Genomic DNA, 23,905 nt, shown 5'->3' on the forward strand with positions numbered 1-23,905 from the left:
ACATGTGGACCCGCCAGAGAAATTGACATGCTGCAGTCTGAAAAGACGCGCCGCATGTCAGTTTCCGCAGGTGTGCCGCAGACGTATAATGAACATGGGACTTCTAGAAATCCCATCCACTATGCTGTAACATCTGGCCGCTGCAGGTTTGACGCTGCATAAGTCCGCAGCATCAAACCCGCAGCGGTTCCGGATTGTGTGCACTCAGCCTTAAAAATGCAGCATCTTACTGTTCCATCAAAGTGGATGGGATTTAAGGAAATCTCAGGCCCACTGTGCTTTTTTTTTTAACTCAGCGTAAACTCTCCTTTGGTACATGTTTCAAATCTGCAGGTTGTCAATCTCTCTTGCTGGTACACTGAGTTTTCTGTGCGGATTTTCCCCATAGACTTGCATTAGATGGAAAATGTGCAAGTAAAAAAACGCACAAATGCGTTTTTAGTGTGTTTCCACAGCGGAAATGCATCAAAAAGGCATGTAATCCACTCTTAATATTATCAGTAAAGTTTTCTGAAAGCCAAATGCCAAGAAGTATCAAAAACAAAGCAGCTTTATTTAAAACATGACACACCAAAAAGAGACAAAAAAAGCGCAGTGTCAAAAATGCTATAAAAAAAGCAGTATTGCCATGTGAACTAGTCCAAGGATTAATTCATGCTTACAGCAGACAAAGGGTTATTCAACAAATCTGAACGAGAAAATAGGTAAAGATTGTGAAAACACAGCATTTTGCAGAGAAGATAGCCAGATGGGAGAAATGATGAAGCAACCTATGAAGAAAAGGGTAACCGAACACTAGCTTACTCAATACTCAGACACACATCATTGAGAGAGTCGGCCTTGGGCAATGATGTTGCTGGAGTTCACCAGGCATCCAATGAAGCCTGCTGTGGACCAGAGAAAGAACAGTGGTTAAGAGAAGGGAACAGATGCCGAAGCCGAGTGTTAGACTCACCTGGTCAGGTGGAACACAAGCCACAGGTGAGGGTGGACACAGGAAGTTGGCAAGGCTGGGTGGATGGGCACATGGAATAGCAAGGACTCAGACACACTGGGAACCACAGAACCAGGAGGACAGACTAAGAGGAAAATGGCACTTCTGAAGCAGCACACCATTTAAGACAGAAGAATCACAAGAGTTTTGAAAATATTAATCCACAATATTAACAGAGTGCAATAATAGTTTGTGATATAATGACACCGATGGTTTAACCAGGAGGAAGCAAGCAGAGAGTTAACCAACAGGGTTGAAAGTCCAATAACAGTTCTTTATGGTTGCTGCAACTGATTATGAATCACTAGAGTTTTCCAATATGACTGCACAGTGTGAACAGCTGGTAAAGCACGCCAAACAACAATTGAACTCTAAAAAACTAGATTCAAAACTAAAACAAGGGTGTGTCTCTAGCTGTTGCTTAAGAGGCCTAAAGAGCTGTCACAGAAATACGCTGAGCAACTTGTAAAAAAGGACGTGGAGCACTACAGTGACTGCAGACATAGGGGAAGGGAGTCAACTTAGCCGGGCCAGGTTCGTAACACAGATTTTGGTGTGTAGCAACACTTTAGAAAAGTGTATGCTTCTAACTTAGTGGGAACAATTTGGGGGCCCCTTTACTTCTTATAACTGAAGTAAAGTTTTGTTTATGCTAACAACTTTTTAGGATAGTTTATTTGACTGGTTAGATTGAAGAAGGGAAGGGATTATTGAGGTGAAAGGCAAGTTTCACTTTATTGCAGTTTTTGGAGGCCATGGAGCAGAGGTGAGAAACCATTAGGGATCAAATACTGAATGGAGCATATGTGAGAGGGGTTTAACCCTCATTTGCATCTCTGCACAGGAGTAACAACACAAAGGAACACCACACAAGCTGGATATAGAAGTTAACCCTTTTACACATAGAAAGGTTAGGTGGAACTGATCTGACATTTTATTATTCAAGGACAGGTGAAATGGAGGGAAGAACAGGAGTTACAGATAGCATATTTTAGTACTGAGGAGTGGAAGAGAAAGTGAACCAGAGAAGATTTTATCTTGAAAGGCTGCAGGGACTGCACACAAGTGGGGAGGCTTACCTACCGGTTGGGCACATTATTTATCAGGAATATTCCGCCCAAGCTTTAAATTGCTCTATTTTACATACAGTCAGTTTGTGTTGACAGGTTAAGTTGCAGGAGAACCAGAAACTACTTCCTTACTACCTCTCCCTGCATTTAAAGAGGACATTTCACCATTTTTTTCACGTTGAACTGGACACATGATGTAATTGTGGCTGAAGAGCAGAATGAAAAACATTTTATTTTTTAATTTCACCTCTGCATAATAGCAGTCAAAGTATTTGACACCTAATAAATTTGACTTTTTTTAAGCTCAAGTTGGTGTTATCATAAAGTTTTTACTGGGGGTGTGTACTTCTTCTTCTTGTATGATGTTGACCAATCATAAGCAGCCAGCAACACTGAAGGAAAGAAGAACATGCTCCACTATAGCTGAGAGCAGGTTTCTAAGAGTGTGAGATGTAATCACACTTATGTCTGTGGTGCCTAAGCAACTTGTTCTCACTATGCAGTGAGATCAGGGTTATCATTATTTCTCACATAGTAGTAACCTTGATATTCTGGATTAATCCTGTGTGCAGTGGTGTAACTACAGTCTGATGGGCCCCAATGCAAAATGTGGACCTGGGCCCCCACCTGCATATTCGTCAGTTGTATTGCCCCTTGTAGCATTCCAGATCCTGTGAAAACATACATGTTCACTCTTTCATGTAACAATGTCCTCCATCCTGTGCCCCTCTTTTGTAATAATGTCCCCCATCCTCGGCCCATTACAGATATAATGTCCTCCATCCTGGGCCTTTTCCTGTTATCATGTCCCCCATCCTGGGCCCTTTCCGATAATAGTGTCCCTCATCCTGGTATAATGTCTCCATCCTGGGCACTTTCCTGGTATAATGTCTCCCTTTCCTGGTATAAGATCTCCATCGTGTGCCATTTCCTGGTATAATATCCTACTTCCTGATATAATGTCTCCATTTCCTGGTATAATGTCATCCATCCTAGGCCTTTTCCTGTTATAATGTCCCCATCCTGGGCCCTTTCCAATAATAATGTCCCTCATACTGGTATAATGTCTCCATCCTGGGCACTTTCCTGGTATAATGTCTCCCTTCCTGGTATAATGTCTCTATTTCCTGGTATAATGTCCTCCATCCTGGGCCCTTTCCTGGTATAATGTCTCACTTTCCCGGTATAATTTCTCACTTTCCTGGTTTAATGTCCTCAACCCTGGGCCCCTTAGTGGTATAATGTCCCCCATCCTAGGGACCTTTCAGTAATATATGTTCCTCATCCTTGGCCCCTTCCAGTAACATATGTACCGCATCATGGTATAATGTCTCCTATCCTGGTATAATGTGCCCCATTCTGGGAATGCTTCAGTAATAATGTCCCTGTTCTGCGGCTCTTCAACAAATATAAAAAATAAACAAAAAAGCAGCCTCACCCTGTCCTATTTATATGACTCAGTCCGTCTTACAATGTTGTGGGTCTCCAACCAGTAGCTGGCTTCACATAAGAAAATAATTTTGGTGAGTCCCAAAAATAATTAAAATCCTCGATTTATTACAAGATAATTTAAAAGATCATACGGGTTGGGAATACATCTCAAGATGTATTCCCAACCCGTATGATCTTTTAAATTATTTTGTAATAAATTGAGGATTTTAATTATTTTTGGGACTCACCAAAATTCTTTTCTTATAAAAAAATAAAATAGACGATTCTACTTAATTTCCTCTGCTCCCACTAGGTGCAGCGTCCTCTTCCATAGCCGGTGGAGAAGTCAGCAGCTGACTTCATATTGTCACTGCCATGTGCCGCCAGTGGATTGCACACCAACGTCAGCTGCTAGCCTCTAATTGACTGCCAGTGTCTATTTAAGGCTGTGTGCCCACGATGCGTTTTTTAAGCGTTTCTGCAGCGGCAGAAACGCTTAAAAAATGCATGGTAGAAGGCCTGCCATGTTCCCTAATGATAATCCGCATGTGCTGTGCACATGCTGCGGAAATTTCCGCTGCGGATTATCATTGCGGAAAAAAACGGAGCACTACCAATTATTTTGCGGAAGTGCTGCGTTTTCGCCGCCATTGACGTGCATTAGAACACGCCAATTCCGCAAGACTGCATCTGTACTTGCGTAATTGGCGCGTTCTAATGTGCGTATGGTACCCGGGTGTGGAGGAGAAGAGACTCTCCTCCACACCCAGGTACCATTAAAAGCTGTAAGAAAAGAATAAAATAAAAAATAAAGATTATATTCACCTTCCGATGGCCCCCGGACTCCTTCCCTGTGCTTGCCGACAGATCGCGCAGGACTGAAGGACCTGCGGTGACGTCACAGTCATGTGACGGCAGGTCCTTCAGTACAGCGTACCGCGATCTGCCGGCAGCCAGCACAGGAACGCAGCAAGACTGCGGGGGCCATCAGAAGGTAAGTATAGATTTATTTTTTACCATTCCCTCGGGTCACACTATATAAATCCATGCCGTTTGCATGGATTTATATAGTGTGACCAAGTTGTCAAGCACTTTCCAAGTGATGCTAAAATCGCTTGGAAAGTGCTTGTCAAACCGCATGCAGAAATGCATGTGAAGAACGCTTCACATCCGCATGTCCCTGGCAGGAAAACGCATGTACAATCCGCATGTACAATCCACATGCTTTTTTTCTGCCAGGGAGATGCAGAAACGCTCAGGAAAAAATCCTGAGCATTTCTGCATCGTGGGCACATAGCCTAAAGGGGTTTTCCCACAAACAAAAGTTAATTTTAATCAATGGCTGTGTCTGACCGTGTACGCAGCATGGTCTGATCATACCACAGCTCCTAGGCAGGGGAGGAAGCAAAAGAGTGTACATATATTTCAGCATGGAATATAATCTGATTCTTTCTTTGAAGTAAAACATTTTTAAAAACAGGCAGTGAAAAGTTTTGTCTCACAAAAAGAATCAGCTGCAATCCCCTGCTATAATGTCTGTATATTCTTTTGCTTCCCCCTCTGCCCAGGAGATGTGGTATGATCAGACAGTGTTCCATACACGGACAGACACAGACATTACACAGGGGAACATTTATAAGATTATCTCAGCACAGGAACATTTTATTTAAACACATCCAATTGTAGAATTTATTATTATTCCAAGATCTATTGATTAAAATCAACTTTCATTTGTGGGAAAATCCCTTTAAGTGCAGGGATCCTGCGGACGCACATTCAGCTGAAATAGCTGCTAGTGTCGGTGGGCCCCCCTCCCGCACAGTCCCTGTCGCACTCTCTGCAAACGCCATTGTTAAGCACCTGCCTGTTGAGTACAACAGTTATAAGTTTAGTAACTGATGCATCTCTAGACAGACACTGTGGGGGGAGGGGCAGAATAGCAGAGGTAAGGAGGAGAGCTGGTAGAAGGGCTTGTAATGTGACACCACTAACTCAGCTGTGCTACACCTCCCCCACAGGGACGTTTTCTGAAAGGTGCTTAGTGCCCACGATGCAGAAATGAAACAGAAATGAGCATTTCTGCATCTCCTTGGCAGAAAAACGCATGCGGTTTTTACATGCGTTTTTGACGCGTATTTGCATGCATATTTGCCATGCGTTTTTCCAATGCATTGTATAGGCAAATACGCATGCAGAAACGCACAAGAATTGGTCATGTCCGTATTTTTTCTGTGAGTAAAATCTGCGCAGAAAAAATCCTGACCATGTGCACAGAACTTGCAGAATGTCATAGGAAGTCATGGGATAAGGTATGCAATACTTTCTGGAGCGTTTATGCGCTGCAAATACGCACCAAAATATGTACCAAAAACGCATCGTGGGCACACAGCCTTACTTATTCCTGCTTTCTAATAATGCAGGAGATTAGATTAAGAGATCAGAGCTGTCTGTCATACATCTAATACATTGAGAAACCTGGTGTCAGATATTGTCAGGATCATACTGGAAGAAGTAAATGCCCCAACTTGGACTTTAAAAAAAAGTTAACTCATTGGGTGCCAAATAGTTTGATTTCCGCATCAGTGAGGTGAAATAAAAAAAAGTGTTTTATTCCACTCTGCAGCCAATATTAAATCCTGTGTCCAGTTCAATATGAAAAATTTGGTGAAAAGTCCTCTTAAAACAAGCATTAGAACTGTTCTCGTGTCCGCTCCAGAAATTGACATGCTGTGGGTGAGTTTGGGTATGTGGCCATGGTCAAGAGCTGCTGCAGGTTTGACACTGCGTTCTTATGCAGCGTCAAACCCGCAGTGTCCAGATGTTACAGCATAGTGGATGGGATCTCTAGAAATCCCATGTCCACTATGCGTGCATCAGAGGCTGCAGATCACCCGCGGATACTGACATGCGGCACGTCTTCCAGGACCGCAGCATGTCAAATTCTCTTGCGGAGTCGCTAGTCTCTGCAACAGAAATTTGACCACTAGAATATATTGAATGCGGTAAATACGCATGGTTCAGTGAACACGTGGATTTACCTGTGTTCAATAGAATGCAACGTTTTGGACGCGGCAAAAAATATGTGTCCAAAGTGCTGCTACGTCCGGATCGTAGGCACAGAGCCTAATATTTTTTTTAAAAAATGGCGTGGACTCTCTTCATTTTTATAGCTAGCAGAGGGAAAGCCGACCGCTGGGAGCTGATATTAGTAGCCGGAGAAGGGGCCATTAGCCAACAATTTTCCCTGGCTATTAACCCCTTAAGCCCCGGAGCATTTTTAGTTTTTACATTTTCGTTTTTGCTCCCCTTGTTCCCAGAGCCATAGCATTTTTATTTTTTGGTCAATATGGCCATGTGAGGGCTTATTTTTTGCGGGACGAGTTGTACTTTTCAACGCCATTACTAGTTTTACCATATCCTGTACGGGAAAAAAATTCCAAGTGCGGTAAAATTGCAAAAAAAGTGCAATACCACAGTTGTTTTTTATTTATTTTTTTTACCACGTTCACTGAATGCTGAAACTGACCTGCCCTTCTCATTCTACAGGTCATTACGAGTTCATAGACACCAAACATGTATAGGTTCTTTTATATTTAAGTGGTGAAAAAAAATTCCAAAATTTGGTAAAAAAAAAAAAATAGCGCCATTTTCTAAGACCCGTAGCGTCTCCATTTTTCGTGATCTGGGGCTGGTTGATGGCTTATTTTTTGCGTGCCGGGCTGACGTTTTTATTGATAACATTTGGGGTAGATCCGATGTTTTGATCGCCTGTTATTGCATTTTATTGCAATTTTGCGGCGACCAAAAAACGTAATTCTGGCGTTTAGAATTTTTTTCTCGTTACGCCGTTTACCGATCGGATTAATTCTTTTTTTATATTGATCGGGCGATTCTGAACGCGGCGATACCAAATATGTGTATGTGGTTTTTTTTTTTATATATATATTTTATTTTGAATGGGGCGAAAGGGGGGTCATTTAAACTTTTATATTTTTTTATTTTTTTTTATATTTTTAAAAACTTTTTTTTTTTTACTTTTTGCATGCTTCTATAGTCTCCATAGGAGACTAGAAGCAGCAACTATCCGATCGCCTCTGCTACATACAGGGGACGAGCAGGTCCCCTGCATGCAGCAGAAATGGTCCTGTGCTATGAGCGCCGACCACTAGGTGGCGCTCATAGCGACAAGATCATGACAACCACAGGCGTCTGCTGCAGACCCTGGGTTGTCATGCACGCCCATCGGCGACCCGCGATCACGTGACGGGGTCGCCGGTGGGCGGGGCTTATGACGCGCTACCCGGAAGCGCGCGTTAAATGCTGCTGTCGGAGATTGACAGCGGCATTTAACATGTTAACAGACGCGGGTGGATCGCGATTCCACCCGCGGCTGTTGCGGGCACATGTCAGCTGTAAGAATCAGCTGACATGTGCTCCGTTCAGTGAGGGCTCAGCGCAGCAGCCCTCACTGAACGGGCAGTACGCAAATATGCGTACTAATACGTCCCCGGTAAGTAAGGGGTTAATATCAGCCCACAGCTGTTTGTTTAGCCTTTACTGCATAGATTACAGGGGGACCCCAGAAAAAAATTACGTGGGTTTCCCCTATAAAATCTAACCAGAAAAGGCTAAACAGACAGCTGCAGGCTGATATTAATAGCCAGGGAATCCGCCATGAATACTAGCCCCCGGCGCGGCTATTAATATCACCCCTCAGCAGTCCCAATAATGGCACATCCATAAGATACGCCAAATCTGGCGCTTAGCCTCCGCTCTTCCCACTGCCCTGTACCGGTGGCGAGTGGGGTAATGGGGTTGGGGTTCACGTCAGCCTTGTATTGGTGGCTGACGTGAAGCCCAGGTTAGTAATGGAGGGCATCTATAAGACGCCCCCATTACTAACTGCGTAGTAAAGTTATCGCCGCCTTTTCAATAAATACACGGCCAGAATAATGTAACACATGGTTTTAAAAAAAAAATTATTGCGCTGTCAGTCCCCGAAGCCTTCGATCTTCTGAAAAAAAAGTGAAAAAAACAAACAACCATATCCCTCACCTGTTCACTGTCACGACTCTGTCCAAGATTATCACCAACGATTGTCCCTCGGTGATTCGGGTCACTTCTACAGCAGTGACATTAGCAATCACTGATGTCACTGCTGTAGAATACAGCAATGTATACTGACAGGAGTGTAAAATCACTCCTGTCAGTATACATTGCTGCTGGAGTGAGGTCACTGGGGTTCATCAGTTGAAGATCAGCTGATCGCTCACGTGGCCGCAGGTCCTGGCCGCGCAGTACACTGCTGGAAACGAGTATTCTCCCAGCAGTGTACCACCGGCCGCTGGACTGAAGACATCGCCTGGGACCAGGAGGACACTGGGGGACGCCGGACAGGTGAGTATAGTGTTTTTTTTTTTTTACTTTTTTTCTTTTTTTAACTGCGGGCACGCCGGCTCGGCTGAGGAAACTGCTGCTCCCTCCAGCCGCGCCGCTCTCGCTGTTATCAGTGGGAGCGCCGGTCGGATGAGAGGAGTAGTAGTCCTCCTCTGCCGACCTGGGTACCACCCGCAGCGCATTTCCGCCGCGAATTCGTGCCCATTGGCTTTAATTGAAATGCAGCAAATCCGCATGCTGTTGTTTGTTCCTCAATGGTAATCCTGAGCGGAAATTTCCACATCATGTGCACAGCACATCAGGATTACCATTGCAATAGCTGGCAGACCGATTGGCAAACGTTTTTGCTAGCAAGCCTAGCACAGATCCCTTTGATACCTCACTGCTGACTATATCCCATTTAGAGAATGAAACATTTATGACAACTCTTTTTTTTCTTGTCTTTTAGCCAGTTCCTTACCCATCTACATATAGTTTCCCCTAGTCCTTGCTTCTGTAGCTTTAGTATAAGGCTGTTATGTGGTACAGTATCAATTGCCTTTGCAAAGTTCAAATAAATCACATCATCGCATTACCAACATCCAGATTTGCACTTACCTCCTCATAAAAATCCAACATGTTGGTTAGACACGACTTATTGTTCACGAATCCATGCTGATGTCAGTTATTAGATTATTCTCTGCAATATATTTTTGCATATAATCTCTTATAGTGTCCTCTAAAACTTTGCACACTGCTCATGTTAGACGAACCAAACAGTTGTTGCCTGGATCCACCTTCTTACCTTTATTAAACTTGTCGCTATCAATTTTGTACCGTCTGCGTATTTCAGATTTTTGATGATTCGTTCAGCAACTTTGCTTCCATTTTTTTGGGAAGTCCAGCCTTCTTAAAAATAGCTTTTGCATATAAATTGAAGAGAAATGGTGACAGGATGCAGCCTTGTCTGATGCCTCGTTCTACTTTGAGCCTTGCCATGTCGTATTCTGTTCAGACTGTTGCTTGTTGGTCGATGTAAAGGTTCCTCATGAGGCTTGTAGATTGTTCGGCACATCCATATCCTTTATGGTATTCCAAGGTTTCTGGTGATCAACACAGTCGATCATGTTGTATTCTTTGACCTTTTCCATTATCCACCTAATGTTAGCAATCACATATCTTGTTCCTCTGCCTTTTCTGAATCCTGCTTGTTCCTCTGGCAGTTCTTTGTCAAAGTAAGGCTGTAAACGTCTTTGTAGGATTTTCAGCAGTATTCTGCTGGCATGAGGTATGAGTGCAATAGTCCATTAATATCCACAGTCGGTAGCATCTCCCTTCTACGGAAAAGGAATAAACACTGTTCTTGTCCAGTCTTTGGGCCATTTACCAGTTGTCCATATCTGTTGACACAGGCATGTAATGACATCAACTACTGCTTTTGAAAACTTTTAGCTCTATTGGAATATTGTGACATCTAGGCACTTTGTTGTTTGACGGAAGCTTCATCGCAGTAATGACTTTGTCTTTCAGGATTTTCGGCTTTCTATCATTTCCATTCTCAGTTTCTTGCCGCATCACTGTGCCTTTCTTGTAAAGGTGCTCCATGCATTCTCTCCAACTTTCCTTGATGTGTTCTAGCTCAGTTAGTTTGTTCCTGTTGACGTCTTTGAACATGTCCACTCTTGGCTGAAATTTTAGTTGTATCTCTTTAATATCTAGGTATGTCTTCTTGGTCTTGTCCCCCAGATGTTTGCCTTCTATTTCTGTGCAAAAAAGAGGATGTAAAGAACAGCACTATTTAATTACTAACAACGGGTACCAAGCCTCCTTACAAGAGTCCAAATTGTTCCATAATATAGACAAAAAAGCACAGTCACACTCTAACAGGAAAATTTCTTTTGAAAAAATGGACCTTTATTTAGCCCACATTTTAACAGCAACATTTCGGTTCAAAGAACCTTTCACAAGCTAGGTGACAATACAAATTACAATCAACATGATCCCATTTTATTAAACATAATTAGATCATTCTAGATCATTACAACCATGATATATGCAAAATATTTTATCATATATTAACATTCCATTATGCTAATCCATGTGCAAAAACCGCATTAAAATAGTGTAAACATTTCTTAAGATAAAGTGCTTTGTGCTTAGAATTACTTAGTTCAACACCAGGTGCATTTCATAATCGTATTAGGGCGACTTACCCAGCAACAGTCATAATCATAATAGTAAGGCATGCTGCACCGCGTTATTCTCGGAGTCCTGTGTTATCAGCTGCACATGTCCGCTACAACATACATACTATTTACTTAAAAAAACAATAGGAGATCATCCTCTGATAGTGTCACCCCTGCGCATGCGCATACCGCATTCTAACATTGCGGTCGCCATCTTGAAACATGGAACGTCCGTCCCAGAGTGCCAGCACTTAATTTTATCGCTTTTAAACATTATCAATGCCTTTTATATAAATAATAAGACACATAGCTGATCTTTTTAATCCTATACTGCCACTTTTTGGGAATCTAGGAACCATATTAAGGCCCACATTTTTTGTCCAAGGATGTCCCCATTTCTGGGTACGTCCTAGGAAATGGCATCAAGTCAGAGTCAGAGCTTTGTCAAAGCACTATCCTCTTTCCTTAGCCCTATAAAATGCATACTGGCTTACTATATGTTGTTCCACCTTCCTTTACTGTAGCAGGGATAGTCATTCTGGGACCTCCATTATATATATTGACGTATTCATTAATGAAACAATTTTTCACATTACATTTTCAGAAAAAACATAATTGATTATGCAAATACTCATGCTGGATGAGTCGTCCATTTCACCATCTTTATTCATGGAAGTGTTGATCTACAAAAAGGGAACAAAATATATCTTTAAAAAAACGTTTGATGATTTCATCATTATTAAAAACCTCTAAAAGAAACAGACACTACTGAATTGTTAGATCAAATTCTAAGTTATCACTGTAGTATTGAATTCCACATTCAATCCGTTTGGTTTAAGTGTATTTAACCTACCGGTATATATCCATTCTAATTCTTTTTTCTTTAACAACTTAACTCTATCTCCCCCCTCCTTTGGGGTAAGATTACATGTATTATTCTGAATTTTAATTGTTTTTCTACATGACCAGCTTCCACAAAATGTTTCGACACTGGAAAGTCCATCCGTTTTTTCCTTATTGTGTATCTATTGTGATTGATACGGGTTTTAAAATCACACATTGTCTCTCCGACATACCAAAGTAAACAAGGGCATTCCAATAGATATGTCACGTGATCCAAGTCGCAGGTCAAATAATGTCTAATATTGTACATAATCCCCAATCTTGGGTGGGTAAACTTCTCACCCTTCATCATCAAATTACAATTTACACATGAGAGACAAGGGTAACATCCCTTTTTGCCCCTACCTGTAATAAATGTCTGTCATAGTTTTTAATGTTCCAATATCCGAATGGACCAACTTGCCTTTAATGTTCTGTGCCCTTTTGTAAGAAAATAATGGATGATTTTTAAGTTCTGGTACATTTATTAGACAATTTCTTGGCATTTTCCAGTGACTTTTAACAATTTTATCTACCTCCCCACTTTCCTCTCAATACCTTGTCACCAGGGGTATCCTACCCATACTCTCCCTCTCTTTCTTGGATTTAATCAAATCCCTCCTTTCCACTTGTTCAACTTTAGCCTTTTGTTGCTCCAGTAATTTTTTTGGGGATAACCCCTATCCTCAAATTTTTTTGTTAATATTTTAAAATTGGTTTCCAAACCACTCTCCTCACTTTCAATTCTTTTAATTCTCAAGTATTGGCTATATGGCAAACATTGTATCATCTTTTTTGGATGGTGGCTATTGAATTTTAACATATCATTACAATCCGTGGGTTTAGTAAAAAAGTGAGGTTTGCAAACGCCCATTTTTTTGTGAAACAAGAAAATCCAGAAATTGTATGTTTTCTCCGGAGCTAACCAGAGTGAATTTAATGGTTTCATGAGGTTTAATGAGGCTTGTAGATTGTTCAACACATCAATATCCTTTATGGTATTCCAAGGTTTCTGGTGATCAACACAGTCGATCATGTTGTATTCTTTGACCTTTTCAATTATCCACCTAATGTTAGCAATCACATATCTTGTTCCTCTGCCTTTTTTGAATCCTGCTTGTTCCTCTGGCAGTTCTTTGTCAAAGTAAGGCTGTAACCGTCTTTGTAGGATCTTCAGTAGTATTCTGCTGGCATGAGGTATGAGTGCAATAGCCCTTCTTCAGAAAATGAATAAACAATGATCTTGTCCAGTCCTTAAGCCATTTACCAGTTGTCCATATCTGTTGACACAGGCATGTGATGACATCAACTACTGCTTTTGAAAACTTTTAGCTCTATTGGAATATTGTGACATCTAGGCACTTTGTTGTTTGATGGAAGCTTCATCGCAGCAATGACTTTGTCTTTCAGGATTTTCGGCTTTCTATCATTTCCATTCTCAGTTTCTTGCCGCATCACTGTGCCTTTCTTGTAAAGGTGCACCATATACTCTTTCCAACTTTCCTTGATGTGTTCTAGCTCAGTTAGTTTGTTCCTGTTGACGTCTTTGAGCATGTCCGCTCTTGGTTGAAACTTTAGTTGTATCTCTTTAATTTGTAGGTATGCCTTCTTGGTCTTGTCCCCCAGATGTTCGCCTTCTATTTCTGTACATATCTTTTTGTAATAAAGTTCTTTGTCTTCTCGAATGACTCGCTTTAGTCTTTAACTAATGTGGTCTGCGTCCTGCTTGTTACCTTTTGCTTTTGCCATTCATCCTTTTTCAATGATCTTTATAGTCTCTTCTTTTGACCATCGCTGCGGGCGTCTCTTCTGCTTCTTGTTTATTGTCTTACTAGCTTCTTCAGTATTAATGGTCTTTATATGTGTCCATAATTCCTCAGGCTTTCTTTCATTCGTGTCCAATGATGTAAATTGGTTGTACAGACCATTTAAAAAAACTTCAGGTATGTTGGTCAAATCGAAGTTGGAAGCAGCCTTTTGTCTAGTCCTTTTGCGCAGCTTGACACTATTCCTTGATGTCAAAAGTTCATGATCAGTTCCACAGTCAGCTCCTGGCCTTGTTTTCACGGTAATGATCATCTTTGCTGAACAAATATGTAGTCAAGCTGATTAGGGAATACTGATACATATTCCCTAATGAGACTACACATGACATACTGATAGGGGATTTCATTTATGAGCCCCAATGGGATGGAAGGGATAATACTGTGAAGTTGTTTTTCAGTGGTTGGTCTAGACTCCTTAGTTCCAGTGAACAGAAATTTTAATTCTTTAGCATAACATAACATTTTTGACAATTTAATACTTCCAACTTGTTGGCAAGTTTTTGAAAGACTCTCTTCTGTTCTAGTAAAATTGTGCTCCAGTGAACAAAGAAAGGTCCATGATGACATGGTTGAGTGTATTTCTGCGGCCCTTCAAGTTTTTCCACACCATAGTCCCGACCTCAACCACATCGAACACCTTTTTGGGATGAATTTGAGCAGCGATTGCATACCAGACACTCTAACCTTATATCTTTTTCTGACCTCAGAAATGCTCTTATTGATGACTGACAAAAAATTCCCACAGACCCCAAAATCTTAAAGAAATTCTTCCCAGAGGAGTGGAAGCTGTTATAACTGTAAATGGGGTACCAAGTTCATATTCATACTTATAGATTTAGAATGGCATGGCATAAAATCTCCTTTTGGTGTAATGTGTAGGTATCCTAATACTTTTGACAATATATGGACAGTTATCTGTGGAGCTCCATCAGGTGGAAATGTGTTGATCACTTAATGCAGGTGCAAATGTGTTGATCACTTAATGCTTGCATCTCCTTGCAGTTGGTGACTATTGTATACATGGTCTCTTCCTCCTATCCATTAGTTAGTTTGTGTTTGAGATCATAGAGTCATAAAAGTCTGCACAGTATACTTTCGACAACCAGGGCCTGAGTTGATGAGTGTGAGAGTATAGTTTGCAGTCATCATAACAAGTCCGCTTCCTGGCTTTGCTATTTGGGGAATTCAGTTATGATTGTGCAGCTTAAAAAAGATAACACTACACCACTGCAGTGATCCTTTAAAGGGGTTGTCCTGCAAAGAATACAAAAAAAAATATTAAAATATTTTCATGTGCTGAAATAATCTTTTAAATGTGCCTCTGCTGTGTACTTTTATTTACTGTGTTTGACCATGCAGAATTGCTCCAGTTCATGGTTGACACATACAACATCTCCTGGCCATGATAAATTAGTATACAGATGAAACAGCAGATGCATGCAGCTGCTGCTTTATGAGGGAACAGATTTCCCTGCCTGAGGAGTGAGTGTTTCTGCAGCATCTCCAACCCCGTGAGGTCATCATAAATCAAGTCAGTGAGGTAGGAGCTGTAGCAGCCGCTGAGCTTATATGTCATAGGCTTTATTTATGATAAGCTCACGGGACTGGTGAAGAAGCTGAAAAACTCCTGTGATAAAACAGACAGGGAAATGTGTTACCTCAGAGAGTAGCAGCTGCAAGCCCCCGCTGTTTCATCTGTGTATTCACTTATCATTAGAGACTTATTCTTTCCCCATCCACCCTGGCCTGGAGCTGTGGTATTTGCTGACCATGAAATGGAGCAACTCTGCATGGTCAGTCACCACCATTACATAGCACATAGCAGAAACATACTGATAAGATGATCTCAGTACAGTTACATTGCTTTAACACATCCAATTGTGCAACTTATTATTATTACAAGATCCATTAATTAAAATGTACTTTGTTCATGGGACAAGACAAGATGGATAGAATCATGTCTATTATGTCTGCTTTTCTCAACTTGCAGAATGCAAAGTAATGGAACCTGCTGAACGCCATTCTTATAATCTAAATTCCATAAAACAAATATTAAGGGAGTTTGACCATTGCTCAAACTTCCTTGAGAATGCTGCATTTGCTGCAAAATTCCAAAATGGCTTTGAGTTTAAGGTTTTTATCAGTAGCAATCTTTTTGGGATCTAGATTACAAGCATTCCGTTCTGCAGGTGCCATTACTATCAAAACATTAGGGCATCTAATACAGTAATAGTAGTTGGTACTATTAGACTGCAAATCATAATACAATGCAGAGCTAACCATATATTCAGTCACAGACATTACTTAGGATTTTAAAATGTATGCTCAAGTAATGAAGTTATAAAGAAGTGAAAATATTAATTTTATTACAATTTGAAGATGTTGGAAATACGTTTTTTAGGATAGAAAGGAAATGATTAATACCATTATTACCCTTCAAAATTAAAGAGTCTTTTTCCTAGTTTTGAACTCTTAAACAGTATGGGATGTATTGAAACTGCAGTCTGTAGGATGTGTGTTATTTTTTCTTAACCCTGGGTCAGGAGCATATCTGACACTCCCAAGTGCAGGCGCAGTACTCCCGACAGGCACAGGTTAAAGAACCACCTATAATATCTTAATACCTACATTTCTGGGCTCTAAAAGTAAGCAGTAACCATCACAGGGAAGTATTAAAAGAGAGTACACAAAATCAGGTGGAAAAACAAACATTTAATAACCATAAACATAATAAAGCAAAAAGTACCCAAATTTCACAACTTCTGCCAAATAGGCTCCAGTTTTCAGGACATAACTATTACTAAACATTAAAATTAGGAATAAACTTAATTGTAAGGCACTTACAGTTGTGCTCAGAAGTTTACATACCAAAAAACTTTTTCTCCACTCATGGTTATTGATTGAGTGAAGCCATTTATTGTCAAACTACTGTGTTTTCTCTTTTTAAATCTTAATGACAACCAAAAACATCCAAATGACCCTGATCAAAGTTCACATACCCCAGTACTTAATACCGTGTATTGCCCTCTCTAACATCAATGACAACTTGAAGTCTTTAGTGGTAGTTGTGGATGAGGTTCTTTAATTTTTCAGATGGTAAAGCTGCCCATTCTTCTTGGCAAAAAGCCTCCAGTTCCTGTAAATTCCTAGGCTGCCTAGGATGAACTGCGCGCTTGAGATCTCCCCAGAGTGGCTCAATGATATTGAGTTCAGGAAACTGAGATGGACACTCCAGAACCTTCACGTTGTTCTGCTGTAGCAAATGACAGGTCGACTTGGCCTTGTGTTTTGGATCGTTCTCATGTTGGAAAGTCCAAGTACGTCCCATGCGCAGCTTCCGGGCTCATGAGTGCAAATTTGCCTCCAGTATTTTCTGATAACGTGCTGCATTCATCTTTCTTTCAACTTTTACCAAGTTTCCTGTGCCTTTGTAGCTCACACATCCTCAAAACATCAGCGATCCACCTCCGTGCTTTACTGTAGGAATGGTGTTCCTTTCATCATAGGCCTTGTTGACCTCTCTCCAAATGTAACTTTATGGTTGTGGCCAAAAAGTTCAATTTTAGTCTCATCACTCTAAATTACCTTGTTCCAGGTGTTTTGAGGCTTGTCTCCTCTGGGCTGTTTGGCATATTGTAGGCGAAAAACTTTGTGGAATTTGCATAGTAATCGTTTTCTTCTGGCGACTCAACTATGCAGCCCATTTTTCTTCAAGTGCCTCCTTATTGTGCATCTTGAAACAGCCACACCGCTAGTTTTCAGAGAGTCCTGAATTTCAGCTGGTGTTATTTGTGGGTTTTTCTTTGCATCCCGAACAATTTTCCTGGCAGTTGTGGCCGAAATTTTTGTTGATCTACATGACCGTGGTTTGGTTTTTACATAGCCCCTGATTTTCCATTTGTTAATCACAGTTTGAATGCTGCTGACTGGCATTATCAATTCCTTGAATATTTATTTTGTATTCCTTTCCTGTGTTATACAGTTCAACTACCTTTTCCCATAGATCCGTTGACAATTCTTTTGTTTCCCCTATGACTCACAATCCAGAAACTTCAGTGGCTGGATAAAAAATGCAAAAGTCTGTCTGGATCCCAGAAACTCACTCAGCTTTTATACACACACACTGATTTCAAGCAAACAGGTCACAGGTGAGGATGTTACCTTTAGCAGCCATTCAAACCCATTTGTGTCAAATTCTGTGCATGTTATCAGGCCAACATCACAGGGTATGTGAACTTTTGATCAGGGTCATTTGGATGTTTTTGGTTGTCATTAAGATTTAAAAAGAGAAACACAGTAGTTTGACAATAAATGGCTTCACCCAACCAATAACCATGAGGGGAGAAAAAGTTTTTTTGTTATAATTCATATTCTCTGAAACAAGGCCAAGAAAGGAAAAATTCTGCCGGGGTATGTAAACTTTTGAGCACAACTGTAGATGCTACTGGAGTCATATTCACTCAGACGTTAAAAGTTCAGCAGAAGAAACACATTGGCAGAGAGAAAGGCAAGGTTGGCAGATCATATTATCATATCAGAGATAATTATTATGTGTTCGCGTGCAATGTGCCTGAGAGGCCATTTCTAAAAAAAAACCCTCTTATTTTTAAGATATCCCTACTTATTTCTACGAAATATCCACAAACTTTGCATTATTCATTCATAAAATGAGCAAAATAAACAATTGTAATGAAAAAGCCCCAGAAAGTACGAATCTTTAAAAGTGAGAACCTTCAGGCGCAATGAGCCTGAGAGGCCATGGAGGTCACACCTGCAAGGATGGCGGTAAAACTGAGTGAGGGGGTTTCAAGCTGCACCTAAAGATAGGAAGGTACTGAGTGGGGCGGGATCCCCTGCTGCCTTGGAGAAGAGGGGGAAGAAAAAATGTGTGCGCTGTGCCTGTCAGGCCTATTGCGTCTGACGCAGGGTTAAAAGTGTAGTCACAAGTTTGAAAGTTATCTCCTATCCATCCTTATTGCTGGGGGTTTGACCTTTGGGACTCCGACCTATTCAGAGAACCAGGGCTCTGAAGTACCTCATGTAAATAGAGTGTAAATCGATCATGAAGACTTCTGCTCTCTTCATTCTCATGGGAGTTCCATAGACTAGATTAGCACAGCCCTCAATTATCTCCAGAGGTCCCATTATGAATGAAGCTGCAGTGCGCATGATTGACTACTGCTCCATTCATACCTGGATCTTTAGGTCAGTGGGTGTATCTTATTATGGATAGGGTATTATTTTCAAACTTGAGAATACCCCCTTTAAGTTTTGATTGCTCATGTATTTTATGTACTGATATGCATCTCGCTACATTTATGTGTGGTTCCCTCTATTTGTGCTTGTGTAACAGTGCAAAACTAATACATCCCCATAGTGGTCACCATGTCGTAGTACAGGTATAGTGCTTTTAGTGGCGGCACAGCAAAGAAAGAATGTTAAAAAATATTCTAAAGTACATTCATTGGTCTCCCGGTGATCTCAAGTTATTTTCCATGCTCTTTTATCATCCATAGTGGCTAGTAACTACACCTTTGAGTAAAGGACTCCCCTTACCAGTTCTAGAGCAGATACTTTACCTGCTACTTTGATAACTACCTTGATACAGTCATCTATGTAAAAGCTGAACGTTTGTCTAAAAAAGTGAATGTTTCAAGCTAACATCATTGCACAATTGCAAAAGTTTACCACCGTTGCAGGACAAGTGGATCTAGACCTTTTAATCCTCTATTAATCACACATATTATCTAAGCCTTGGAAATTTGATTTGTGCGTTTGCCAAGTGACACTGTAATTGCTGCTCTAGAAGCAGTAGTAAAGGGCTTTCAGTGGTAATTACATATTTTTACCAATAACAACACGCTAACCCAAAGAATACAGTTTTTTTTAACAGCTTGATTAACAGCTGTGGTTGTAAATGGCACTGGGGCTGTGGTGACAACAAAAACGACATAATCAGAGAGCTATTGATTGGTAGATTTCATGGGAAGACTACAGCGGCTACCTATTGAATGCAGGTGCAAACAAAGAAGCTTGTAATTTGTATCATTGTGTTCTGGGTATAAATAGTGCAGTTAATATAGAAACTGATGCCTTTTACTCTATAAACATTAAGTTATTTAATTTTGGGATCATGGAGTATTGATGAGCCTGTATTCAAAACATCATATAAAGTTGTAACATAGTTTCTTCAAAACTTTAACGTGCATTGTTCACCTGCAATAAAGTATTAGTTCTTGAGTTGCCTTATCTTGACTAACTGTAAAAACTCATATGTAACCAGTTCTTACAGTAGTTCTGTTCCATCCTTCTCTAAAAAACTACCACCCATTAAAGCTTTTATAGTGGTTTTCACCTCTCTTCCGTAGACTCCTGAATCATAATTCTGCACAACTCGGGAGATTTGACCTTCAGGAGATTACACATTTTGATTTAGTGGAGTGGAGAAGTTGATTGTTGATGTTAGGATTATTCTATTATGAGATCCAAAAAAAAGAAGTTAATGTATATTTGAATTCATTGTAATGTTTGTTATCTGTTACACGTGTTAGGTTCTTGGTTGTTCATCATTGCATATATGTACTTGTTGGGAGGGAAACGGGTTTGTGGGTTTTAATGTTTGTTGTTTTATTTTACATGGTTCGTTGTGTTGCTTGGGGTGGGAGGCTATAATTTGATCTGGGGGTTAGTGGTACTCTGTGAATATTGCCCACTTCCTGCCTTATTGTCAGCTACTACACAGAGCATGGAACTGGGCTGGCTGCTCGTTCTCTAATCTTATGACATCTGCAAGGCCCCGCAGGAAGAAGCCAGAGGGAGGGAGACGGACTTGCATACAATAAGACGAAAAGCTAGAGAAGAGCAAGAGAATCAAATAAGCATGGTATGTGCTGTTGTATACGTATGTATAGTACATTGAAGTATTTTTCTAAAATGTGTATACTTGCATTGTATTTAGTGCTTCAACATTGCTTCGTTTTAGCCATACTACACTACTTATATTCAAACAAACCATTAACAAGAATATTTTAATTTCTGCATTATTAATATTTTGTTCTAGCATTTTTTAAAGGTCATTGATATTTTAAAACATTCCCATTTGATTTAGAATTCCGTTATACTCATTCAAAGTTGTTGTTTTTTTCTCTTTTGTGGCAATGCTTTAAATACTGAATATTTTATGTCCCTTGAAAATGACAATAGGAGTGGTTTACTGTGGAAGTCTAATCTGTTACAGTGGCTTGTGAAAGTAGTCACCCCTTTGGCATTTTTTGTCTTTTGCTATGTCACAACCTGAAATTTCACTGTTTTTTTGAGGGTTAGAACATGCCTACAACTGTGAACATTTGGTTTTCTTTTTTTTGTGAAGCAAACAACAAATAGGACAAAATAACTGAAAACTTCAGTGTGCATAAATATTCACCCCCCTAAAGTCAGTACTTTATAGAGCCTCCTTTTGCAGCAATTACAGCTTTGGATAAGTCTCTGAGCATTCTACAACTTGCCACTGGGATTTTTGACCATTCTTCAATGCAAAACTGCTCTAGATCCTTCAGGTTAGATGGTTTCCTTTGGTGAACAGCAATCTTCAAGTCTAACCACAGATTCTCAATTGGATTACAGTCTGGGCTTTGACTAGGCCATTCCAAAACATTTATATGTTTCCCCTTAAACCACTCGTTTATTGCTTTAGCAGTATGCTTTGGGTCATTGTCTTGTTGGAAAGTGAGCCTCCGTCCCAGTCTAAAATCACTGAAAGAGGTTTTACTCAAGAAAATCCCTGTTTTTGGCATCTTCCATCTCCCTGTCGATTTGGAACATTTTCCCTGTCTCTACTGCGAAAAAACATCCCCACAGCATGATGCTGTCACCACCATATTTCACTGTGTGGATGGTGTTCTTGGGTTGATGAGCTGTGGTGGTTTGGCACCAGACATAGCATTTACCTTGGTAGTCCGTTTTGGTCTCATACAACGACAGTACCTTCCTCCATACATTTAGGGAGTCTCCCACATCTCTTTTGGCAAACTAAAAATGAGTCTTACAATTTTTGTGTGTAAGTAAAGGCTTTTTCTGCCCACTCTTCCATAAAGGCCACCTCTATAGAGTGTATGGCTTATTGTTGTCGTATGTACAGATACTCCAGTCTCTGCTTGGGAACTCTGCATCTCCTTCAGGGTTGCCTTTGGTCTCTGTGCTGCCTCTCTGATTAATGCCCTCCTTGCCTGGGCTGAGAGTTTTGGTGGCCGGTTTTCTCTTGGTAGGTTTGTTGTGGTACCATGTTCTTTCCATTTGATGATAAAGGATTTGATAGTGCAGCGGGGGATCATCAGAGATTGGGTTATTCTTTTATATCCCAACCCTGACTTGTACTTCTCAACAACTTTGTCCCTGACTTGTTTGGAGATCTCCTTGGTCTTCAAGGTGTTGTTTGGTTAGTGGTGCCTCTTGTGTAATGGTGTTGCTGCCTTAGTGGCCTTTCAGAAAAGGTGTACAGTTGAAACCAGAAGTTTACATACACTATATAAAAAGACACATATGCATGTTTTTCTCAGTATCTGACATGAAATCAGAATAAACCTTTCCTGTTTTAGGTCAATTAGGATTACCATCACTTTTAATATTTGCCAAATGCCAGAATAAAGAGAGAGAGAGAATGTTTTAAGGCATTTTTATTACTTACCGCAAAGTCAAAAGTTTACATACACTAAAATTACTATGCCGTAAAACAATTCTGGTAAAAATAACCTTGGCACTCAAGAATATGTTCCAGTAAATGAAAATTTATTGCAGTCCATTACAAATAATGACAAAACGTTTCGGTCACTTAGGACCTTCTTCAGTTGACTGCAGAAAACGCAAAACATTGTAAGTAAATCATATCAAAAAAACTTTTTCACAAAATCATATAAATCCAACATAATGTCAATAAACATCTATGTATCAATACTTGTTGGGGATTCAGGAGCAAGGGAAGAGGAAAAGGACCTGAGGGATTCTTACATGTGAATAAAGCTATCTCTATCCATTCGTGGTTGTAAGGGGAAAAAAAGTATGGCGACAGTTACCTACCAGTAAATAGACTGTGGTAGGATTAATGGACAAAAGCAAGTATCTTAAGAGGGTCCATAAAGGACTGCCTGGGAGTGAAAAAATAGTGGAGTGAATTTATAAGTGAAGCCAAAACAGTTAACTTGTAAAGGTAGAAGGCACAAATACCTGGTTCAAGTGGGATAGACACTGATCTGATGGCACCGCAGTACCCTTTTGTAATATCGACAACTGAGCTATACTAAGAGTCTTTGAAGAAATATTTACCACCAAGGGTGCTGCGTCTGTGACCGAGTTATCCTGTTGAATTCCACATTTCCTGTGGTGCTGGCCGCCTCTCCTCGTCTTCTTCTTCGTGGGTATCTCCGCTGTTGCCCTAAAAAATGATGGGAAGAGGTGGTAAAATGGTCCCTCCTCTCTGGTTCCGAGCCAGAAGAGGACATTTCTGTGGATGAGCGGGTAAATCTTTGGAAATTTCCACCCTGATGTTGTTTTTCTTGCCATTTATATACTCTTTTTAACTCGTAATCTTCTGTGTCTCGTTGGAATTTGTTTCTCTTTCTAGATTCTGTGTCCCTCCTGTGTTGATCAATGTTATTTTGGATTTTAGCTTTTAAAGCGGTCCACTCATCTGGACTCGCTGAAGAAATCAGCTGGGTTTCAATGTTGCCAATAAGTTCTTTTGTAGATGTTATAGCTTTATGGAGTGAGTCGACGGTCAAAACCATTAAATCAAAAGAGCATTTGTTAAGGATTTGTTCAAATTTGTTACAATAGTCGGGTATATCGGCAAAGAGAGTGGGTCTCAACGGAACCCTGAGGCCCCTGGGAATCCTTTGTACCCTCAAATATTCAGTCAGGGTTGTGCAGTGCAGTTCTAGGTTGACTAGATGGCGGTGTTCCTTCTCCAAGTTCCGTCCCCTTATCTCACCTGGAGGAACTCTCAGGAAATCACTTGATTCTTTTCCCTTGTCCTCCATTGGGATCCCCGAACCACTAAGCACCTTCTTGTACCGTTACGCACAGTCATTTATCCAGCGCAGACATTTCCTGCACTTTGGAACGCAAGCGCACCTCCCGTGGACCGCA

At 40.6% G+C, this 23,905-nt stretch overlaps 1 protein-coding gene across 3 annotated transcripts in view; it reads left to right on the plus strand.

Moving 5' to 3' along the window:
- Positions 1–23,905, plus strand: part of NALCN (sodium leak channel, non-selective) — an 850,352-nt gene that overhangs the window by 62,497 nt on the left and 763,950 nt on the right. Inside the window, exon 2 of one of the 3 annotated variants that reach the window (XM_073664203.1) lies at positions 20,497–20,648. The exons of 1 other annotated variant lie outside the window; for it this stretch is intronic. In XM_073664203.1, coding sequence (XP_073520304.1) covers positions 20,646–20,648 — 3 coding nt within the window. In that variant the 5' untranslated portion in view covers positions 20,497–20,645. The remainder of the gene's footprint in view (positions 1–20,496; positions 20,649–23,905) is intronic. One more of the 3 variants, XM_073664204.1, reaches the window with a different exon arrangement.

Source organism: Phyllobates terribilis, unplaced genomic scaffold (genome assembly GCF_046119375.1).
Source record: "Phyllobates terribilis strain yellow unplaced genomic scaffold, ASM4611937v1 Scaffold_2__4_contigs__length_985480577, whole genome shotgun sequence".
NCBI lineage: Eukaryota > Metazoa > Chordata > Amphibia > Anura > Dendrobatidae > Phyllobates > Phyllobates terribilis.